At 33.5% G+C, this 9,146-nt stretch overlaps 1 protein-coding gene across 1 annotated transcript; it reads right to left on the reverse strand.

Annotated features, from left to right (window-relative positions):
- Positions 1-3,844: 3,844 nt before the first annotated feature.
- LOC108721414 (endoplasmic reticulum metallopeptidase 1) lies at positions 3,845-8,778 on the reverse strand. The gene is made up of 14 exons (XM_018445957.1): positions 8,480-8,778; positions 7,624-8,176; positions 7,422-7,549; positions 7,197-7,328; positions 6,998-7,118; positions 6,611-6,916; positions 6,267-6,496; positions 5,924-6,104; positions 5,606-5,790; positions 5,342-5,497; positions 5,046-5,251; positions 4,861-4,973; positions 4,603-4,778; positions 3,845-4,372 (listed from the first exon to the last, which is right to left on the reverse strand). The coding sequence occupies exons 1-14, from the start codon at positions 8,480-8,482 to the stop codon at positions 4,208-4,210; spliced, it is 2,655 nt and encodes an 884-aa protein (XP_018301459.1). The 5' UTR covers positions 8,483-8,778; the 3' UTR covers positions 3,845-4,207.
- Between the last annotated feature and the right edge of the window lie 368 nt (positions 8,779-9,146).

Here is a 9,146-nt window from a genome sequence, read left to right on the forward strand (position 1 = left end):
AATAAATTCTTGTTTTACAATTCTTCGATAGGATATTTTAAATGTATCTCTATGATTATATTAAATATATGTATAATTAAATATGCACATTTAATGTATATAATATTATACCTATGCATTTAATATATTAAAATTATTAAATTTGATAATAAGAATCTTATTAGACCGGATATGTGAGAACAATTAAATATTGGCGTTTAAATACATATATTAACACGTTTAAAAAAGATTAATAATTCATTCATTAAATGTAATATTTATAAAATGAGTAGCAATTAAATATTTATAAATTAAATATTACTGACATTACATTAATCATAATATATGTATTAATCATTAATAATATTCATTAATTAACATCATGTATGTATTAATTAATGTCAATTATTCATACTCAAATCATATTCGATTCTTTCTTTTCGGTTACTGGAAAAGTAATAACATGTCACGTTCTGTATAAGCATTATAATTGTCTATGTGATCTACGTTACGCGAATGAAACTTAAATAACGTAACAAAGGTAGAAGAGTGTTGTTCAGGAAACAGGAAATTGATTCGGTGAACAAAAGATCTGTTGGATAACAAAGACAATCCTGTATTGATTAAACGCAATAAGTCGCGTAACAGTAACAAACATCGATGAGACTTGTTTGTGTAACAAAATCGAGAGAAGAAAAAAATATAATAAACATCGGTAAGATTGTTTGTGTAATAAAATTGAAGAAGAAACAATTATTAATGCGTCAGTATGAACAGTTTCAACTCGTATAAATACTTTTAATAAAAGTTAATTTATTAATACTTAGTGACGTATTAACCGGATTTACCTAACTTTATTGCTACTGTGCTACGGAAAATCTGATAAAAAAATATGATCAAGGAAAATGAAGGAAATAGCTAGCATAATATATATGTTAATTTTTTATTTCCTCTCTCATATAATTTCTTAATCATGTAACAACAACTGCCAAGTAACAATGTCGCAATATATATCGATAATTGAATATAATGCAAGCAGGAACATACGCCTATGTATAAATAAATTAGCAGAGGGGCAAAGAATAATGTATATTATTGTATCAATATGCTCCGCTTATCGAATGTTAAATTCCGCGAATAGAATTCCGCGAATCATTCGTAGTATTTTATTCACTAAAGTGTCGCCCTACACGCAGAATAACGGAAACGAATTATTAGGCAACTACAATTGTACACTTGTCACGCAATGGATGGATCCTTTTCCTTTGGCCGGTACTTGGCGTAAAACGAAGTTATCAAAGTACAGATACTCTGTATGATTCAGGATGTGATGACGTACAAAGATACGCCTTTCCACATTTAAGAAACGATTGCACTTGTTAATTTAGAATTCTCGTTTTCATCGTAATAGCAAAGATTGAGGCAAAGACTTCGTTTTACTCCTAATAACAAAATAAAGACCCTGTTAACAAGCGCTCTACATTTCTCGCGTTATAGTAATACCGCTTTGAGTGGATACCCAAGCGATTGCCTAAGAAATTACGGAACACATAAAACTATCTTCGTAAAGATAAGATATAATAACGTGGAAATTAAAAAAACAAAATGACTTAGTGATTTGGTTATTCTTAGGCCATAATAAATGACATGAGATGCTAAAAATTGTCAAAATCGCTTAATTATAACTTTGTGTATAAGAATTAAGTATTATTAATAGAATTGTGATCGTAATTAATAGATTTGTGCAATTGAGATTAATGTTATTATTGGCTAACGTTTGCTTTGTGCTGCAAGCTAATTAACGAACAAATTAAGGAACAATTAGATAAAACAGTCACAGTCTAGTACAGATATAATTCATTAGATATTATAAATATAAACATAAAAACGTAACAAAAGGAACAACTTGAATCGCATACAAAAATATATATTACATAAACGTTTTTCAATACGCTTTATATTAAAAATGTTTAATTCTTCGTTAAAATTGTATATTTTGCTACTGCCTCTTTTCACTATATTATACATATAAAACTATTATTTTTTTATGATTAATTTTTTTTATAACATTATATTATTTAATACTAATATTTTATACAATTTCCTACCCGAGAAAGATTTCAGTGAAGTCACGGAATTTAGCTATACTCGTACACTATTTTGTCAAGCATTAGTAAAGTGAACAATTCGGTAAGTTACGTGAAGTAGGCGTTTACTAAACTCGACGATATGTAGAAAAAAATTTCATTACACGTAAGCGGTATTTTCTATTATTTTAAATTGTTAAATAGATACTATGTGATCTGTTATGTATTTAGTTCAAGATAAAACTTTTGTGTCCACTAAATGACAAAGGTGCTCGGTTATACGTTGAGAAAAGTTGATGTTAATTGCGAATATTTTGAAAGAGATGGAGAAGACTATCTTTCAAAATCACGTTAGAAAAATTAGAATAATAATTATTTTTAATGTGTGATAGATGTTTTTATTCAAAATATTGTTAGTGCCTTATTGCGAAATAAATATTTCGTATGCTTCAGCAAATATGTAATTATCAAAAATATTTTTAATGTGGGCGTAAGAAAAGAAACATTTTCATCAAGAAAAAACATGTAGAGAAATGGAAAAGATAAGTTAATTAAAGACAAGCTTGATACCTTTACTACAGTAAAAAGATAGTAAAAAAAATAGTGCCTAAGCTACTAAAAATTATTAATTCGTATCAGGAATATCTATATCAAGTCTGAACTTGTTTGATATACTATTAAAAATATGGATAATTTTTTCCTTAAAACTAGAAAAAAAGAGGAATGGTTCATAGATTGTGCAAGAATACAAATAGTGAGCTCTCCTTCAAAATGCTAATATTCATCGAGACTCTTCAAATTCATTGGCATGCAAGGTGTAATGAAATATTCAAACTAAAGAATAGAATGTAACATATTAGGCATATTCTGCATACATGTGTGCGTATGTATCTGCGTATATATATTTAAAATTTATTCTATTGTATTACCCGAAATATAAAATTTCTTTAAAACGCATATTTAATCGTATCTTGTACCTCGAGCAACTTTTATTCATCGTGATATTTAAACTATTACGACGTAAATATAAAGTACTATTATATACCATGCACGTGTTACTTAGACTGTCTATTATTATGGCCGTGTTTTGATATACACTACCAGTACTGAAAAACTAACTATAGTATATATAACTATAGAATATGTAACGCGCACTATAGATTTTCAGTACTGGTAGTATATATCGAAACACTGCCTATGGAGAGATTTTGGCGTGGATTGATAGCATCGAATCTGTATTTTATATCAAACAGTAGATGGGCGATCAAACCGTCAATTCTTGCATTTATGCAAGCTCTAAAGTATTAAAGCACGTATTATAGTCTACAAACGTCTTAGACAGCACTTGCGTAATTTTTATAAAGTGTCCAATATGTGCGCGCTAATTATTGATCTAGTTATCTCGCATGAGATGGTAATTTGAACTAGTACTGATATTTTGATCAGTAAATTTGAAGCGTACTAAGAGAGCGTACGTTATGCAATCACAGAGTTTCTATATATTATAATAAAATTCGAGTTTTTAAATTTTACTTTTTCTCCTTTATCGGACGATATTTGTTTTTTTCATGAAAATTATAAAATCGAAAGATAACGCATGGAATCAGTCTAAAGCTTATGATATGCAATATTATCGTACGCTTCTACGAAAAATAATCGTAGTTATCACCTTCGAAAACGCTCAGACAATATATTTTAATATATATATATATGTATGTATATATATATATATATATGATCTCTTTAGGATTTAAATCTGAATCAACGTCTTAGGCTAGTTCGAAATCGTCTCTATTAATGATAATATATGCAAGTAAAAAATTCATATATAAACTCAGAATGATAACGTTTTTATCCGTTCCATTCTCTATCGCATTTAACATTTGTTGATATTCAAGTCGTAATATCTTAGGAAGTATTTGAAGACTAAATCTAAGTATTTTAAAATGATATTACATCGCCATGGCATTAAACGATATTACATGGCACTAGATTTCATATCTCATCGTATGCCAAAAGCATAGTACCATTTTTTATTATTTTACTACTTCGTTAATTCGCGAGAGACGATTCGCCATAGGACAATATTGCTTTGTTTTAGCCATGTTTACCGCATCAATTGTCCTGCAGTTGTTTTTATCTTACAATTCCCATGACTTATACGACGCCGTCCAGGGAGCGATGACAGTCCACGACGGGAACTGTGCCAGAAATTTCTTAAATCTCAAGGATTTTTGGTGTTCGCCGTGTAAGAAGTGTCCAGCTAATGCGATGGATAAGCACGGTCCTTTCTGTTCTGTAGATACCTGAACACAAAATTCTGTAATTTTTCGCGAGAATAAAACCCGTATTTGATTAATGATTGAGATTGAAATTAATCAATTAGAAAAAAACAAAAATGATATCAAGTTTAATAAACTTTGCATGATGATTGATCAAATTTAATCTCATTATCAATCTCAATTTTAATCTGTAATCTGATACGGACATAACGCGGTATAACAAAGGAAAGCACATAATTGTCTTGCAAACTTACATTCAGTTCAATAGAAAATGTAAATGGCACGCAGTCTGAGGCACATGCGTAATAAATAAAGTAAGTCTCTCTGTTGTTCCACTTTGGACCTTGCAATGGTTTCCCGTCAAGTATCGACCATTTTTCTAGATGAACACTTTTGTATGGAGACAAAATTATACCTATGTGGTCGGGACCTAAACAATTTAGAAGATATTTGATTTTATTTTATCAAGAGACACACATGTGAAATTTAAATTAAACTTTTGAATATCTTACCTGTAACGTTAAAGGTAAAATTAACAACATGCTGTTTCGTAGTCTTCGAAATTACCTCGAGATTTGTAGGAATATTTATGAGCGGAGCGGGTCCCGGTATCCAGGTAGTTTTCCTATAAAATGAGACCTCTCAATTCATGTCAAGTTTTATATTCAAATAATGTACTACTGATTCCGATATATACCACAAGAAAGTTGTGACCGGCATTAAATATGGAAAACCGCAGTACAATTCCTTCTCGCAATCCTTGACTGTTGGCGTTGCAGCAGCTATTTCAGGTACTATCGATTCTATACTGTGAGGACTATTCATATCTAAATCCACTAACCAGTATCCTGTACCAAAATACCTATCACTACCATCTACATTGTAATACTGGCGTTGACTATGCTGTAAATCAAAGACACAATGAATAATATATGCATACCTATACTACCTTCTATCAAACAAGAATTTTCAGAAATGTCAAGATAACTATACCGCGATCATAAATCGTTGTGGAGCAAGCGACAACGGATCACCACTGTAAGGGAATCCAAGTGGTGTTAGAATTAACACAGCAATAGCAATTAAGAAAATTCCAACAATCACACTTATAATTCGTTCTGCATTCTTTATTAGAAGCACTATTGGCAACTGAAAATATTGTGAGTTATAATTTACAACAGATAGAAGAGACAATTGTACAAATTAAAGATATAAAATTATGTCGTGCAAATAAAATTAAAGCTATTAATATTTTACCGTGAAGCATAATAGTTGGCAGAATAATATCGATAGCATGTTAGCTATTACAACTTCAGAATTAATACTGCCACCGGATCGTCCCATTATTGGGATGAAGAGATAAAGAGCACCGAGCGCTAAATAAAACGACTGTATATAAGATAAACTTAACGACCCCAATTGGTAACAAAGCCATTTCCAGTCTACAAAATTCATAAAAGTACATTCAATCAAATATTAGAATATTTTTAAAATAATTGACATAGAAGGTTAGTATATAAAAACATGTTAGTCTATAAAAAAAAATTTATAGAAATGAGTTCCGAATGTCCTCACCTCTCCATTTGCTGAAGAAATTGTGTCGCGCAATATTTCCAAGTGATGGGAATAAAACCCAGTGGAGCGGTATGAAGCCCGATCGTATTCCAAATAAAACGCATATGAAAAGAATCAACATCCAAATCAGAGAATACGCGTCGTAGTACATATGATACAAAATCCATGCAGAACCAACTTCCTACAATCATGGATTAGTATTATTTGTATGTTTGCTACAATAAACTTTCAAGCAAATTTTCAATTTATTTTTATCGATGACATTTGACGATTTGACATTCAACCCAAACACGTAATTACTCAAGAATCGAGATTGCAGCAAAAACTTATTTCTATTACTTACTTTTTTCTGCCTCGATCCGATCTGCAGGAATATGATCATCGATACAAAAACAGTTGGACAAACATACAAGAAAAACAGCCACGCAGGTCTTGCGTACCAACTCATCACTTTTCCCAGTTTGGTCAGGATCAGGCCGATTAATGTACAAGAAAACATAGATGCCAACCACGAAGCCATAATCACTCCAACGCACATCAGCACATATCTCATGTACATCCATTTCTTAATATCTGTATCCGATAACGCAGAATTCGATTGTATTACTCAGATTTGTTCGAGAAAACGAGAACCGATTTGAGGTCTACTGGCGCAGCCGGATCTAAATAATAATTATATATTCTTACTTCTACGTGCACTCTGCATATTCAAATGGATAGAGTATCCAGCTATAATCATACTGGCGATATTAACTGTACTGGCAATGTACTGTGGCCATCTAATAACAAATGCGCCCAAGAAGTCGAAGAACACGAGATTACCCCGTGACTCTTGCACATCCACGTCTGATAAATAATCTCCGAATATTATTCCTTGCGTCAATGCGAGAATATTATCGCCGGTTCTTTGTAAGGCTCCCAGCGGTATTTGATCAACGTTATCAAATCTAGAGTGGTATACATAGCCATTTTTTGACCATGCAAAGTCCAGTCCTGTATGAAATTTTAAATATATTAGTAAAGATTTTCTCTAGCAATAAATTATTAGTCGTATTATAATCGAATCTTTTTTACCAGAAACTTTTCCAAAGTCTCTAAATATCCGAAAGTCTGTATCACCAGGTACTATACCACTCTCAAATATTTCCTGAGCTAACGACGATGCATAAGGATATGGTACGGATTTGGCATAAACCTGACAAACGTGCCATAATAAAAAAAATTAAGTTTAATGGTAACAAATAGGAGAGGAAACAATAATGAGATAATGTACCTCAAGAATCCAAGGATTGTAAGGTCCAGCTTGAAACAATAATTCGCGACCACCAGCGCCACATGCCTCCAAATTTATGAATGTTCGTACATCCTTTGCCCAAGGGTGCTGCGTTATAAAGCCGTGAGATGCCTACAAATACATCGTGTGCAGAATATATTATCATGGCTATAGAACTGATCAATAAATCAGAATTCATCAAGATTAGATATCAAATTAATATACCTGCAATAAATTTTCCTCTGCTCCGTTGAATAAAAATATAACGCTGTGCTTCAATATTCTCGGGCTTTGAGTTATTATTCGTAAAGTTTCTAGCATTACAGCACAACCAGCGGCATCGTCAGAACCACCTATTTTTGAGATAAATAACAATTACTCATGCAAATAATACACGTCGCCTATTGTGCAAGCAGACGCTTGTTACCTGGGCTTTCTAAAAACGTATCAAAATGACAATTAAGCAGTAAGCTATGCATTGTAGGTCTGTGAGGTCCGACTTTGACGATAACGTTTTGTACATTTCTGTAGACATTAGTCATGCCATCGAGAAACTTAAGTGGAAACGCGCTGCTGTGCTTTGTAATGTTAAGGAGGATCCTGTGATTCTCGTGCGCCGTTCTCATCACATTATTGATCGTTGTCGTTAGAAATTTTGCAGCTAGGACTTCGTTCTCGTAACTGCCGGCGATACGGGGCCCAATCGACGTAAGGTTCACGATATGATTACGAGCTCGCTCGGCGACGAATTTTCCAGGATGTAGTCCTTCCGTGTCAATGGTAATCGGATCGGGCAAATTCCTCTCTAAAACGATTATAATGAAGGACATGAAGAGAAAGTACGTAAGAACAAAGAGGAGATGCTGGGTATCATTTGGCAGTATATCTTGCTTCCTCGAAGCAATCCTGTTCTCGTAAGGTAACTCAGTCAACGTTCTCTTCGACGTGTGCTGTCTGAGTCTCACTCCGTCTCTCTGAAACTGAAATATGATAATCACACTGTGTTTGTGTAAACGCCACTGTATTTTCATACAGAACGCGGTTCACGAATTTTTTTCAACAAATTATATAGAGGGTAAAGTGAGAAAAAAAGAAGGAAAATATAACGCTATTAAGCTTTCTGCCGAGATCTTGGACGGAGAAAAATTAACAAATCACATTTAAACATTTTGAGCAATTGGGTCATTTGACCTATGAGAGATTGTCAATTCACTCCCAGTCTCGGGGATCTCGAAACGATTTCTACCATTCTAGCATCGTGGACACGAGGATTTCAGACTCACCATTTTAGCGAAGATCCTAATAACAGAAAAGGCACTTTATGCCGCTTGACTCTACGAGCGGACTACTGCGTAAACGGAAACCCCACCGCGTTGCGTTTACTCGATCTTAATCTTGCTCGCCGCATCGGAAAACGTACAGCACGCGTCACACCGTATCGGGCACTGCACTGACTAGACTGACTGCACAGTGCACACTGCACACTGCACACACATAGGAGACACAGACCGTCTTCGTGACAAATCGTGACTTCGCGCCTCTCGTTCGCGCGACAGAAACGGAGCGACGCGACGCGACGCGACGTGGCCCGTACACACGTCATACACATATACTCCCTCTCTTTTATTCTTTTTCTCTTCTCTCTCTCCTCTCTCTCTCTCTCTCTCTCTCTCTTTCTCTCTCTTATCTTTTGTCAGCTTATTTTATTTATTTTTGTATATCATTCTTTTATTTTCTCTATACTTATTTTTTCTGTATTGTCATTATTCTTCACCGCAGCGTGTATGTGTGAACTAAAAAAAGTACTTTTTTTTTAAAGGATAGAACCTATAAAAAAACAAACCAAATTCCATTCTACTCGTCTGTTCTCTTCCCTCCATCATTGATCTCTTTCCCAGGGCTCTTAATTCACACCAATTGCAATCGCGCCTTCAACGTCGCGCCGGCAAT

This window comes from Mycetomoellerius zeteki, unplaced genomic scaffold (genome assembly GCF_001594055.1).
Source record: "Mycetomoellerius zeteki isolate Tzet28-1 unplaced genomic scaffold, Tzet1.0 scaffold172, whole genome shotgun sequence".
NCBI classification, from domain to species: domain Eukaryota; kingdom Metazoa; phylum Arthropoda; class Insecta; order Hymenoptera; family Formicidae; genus Mycetomoellerius; species Mycetomoellerius zeteki.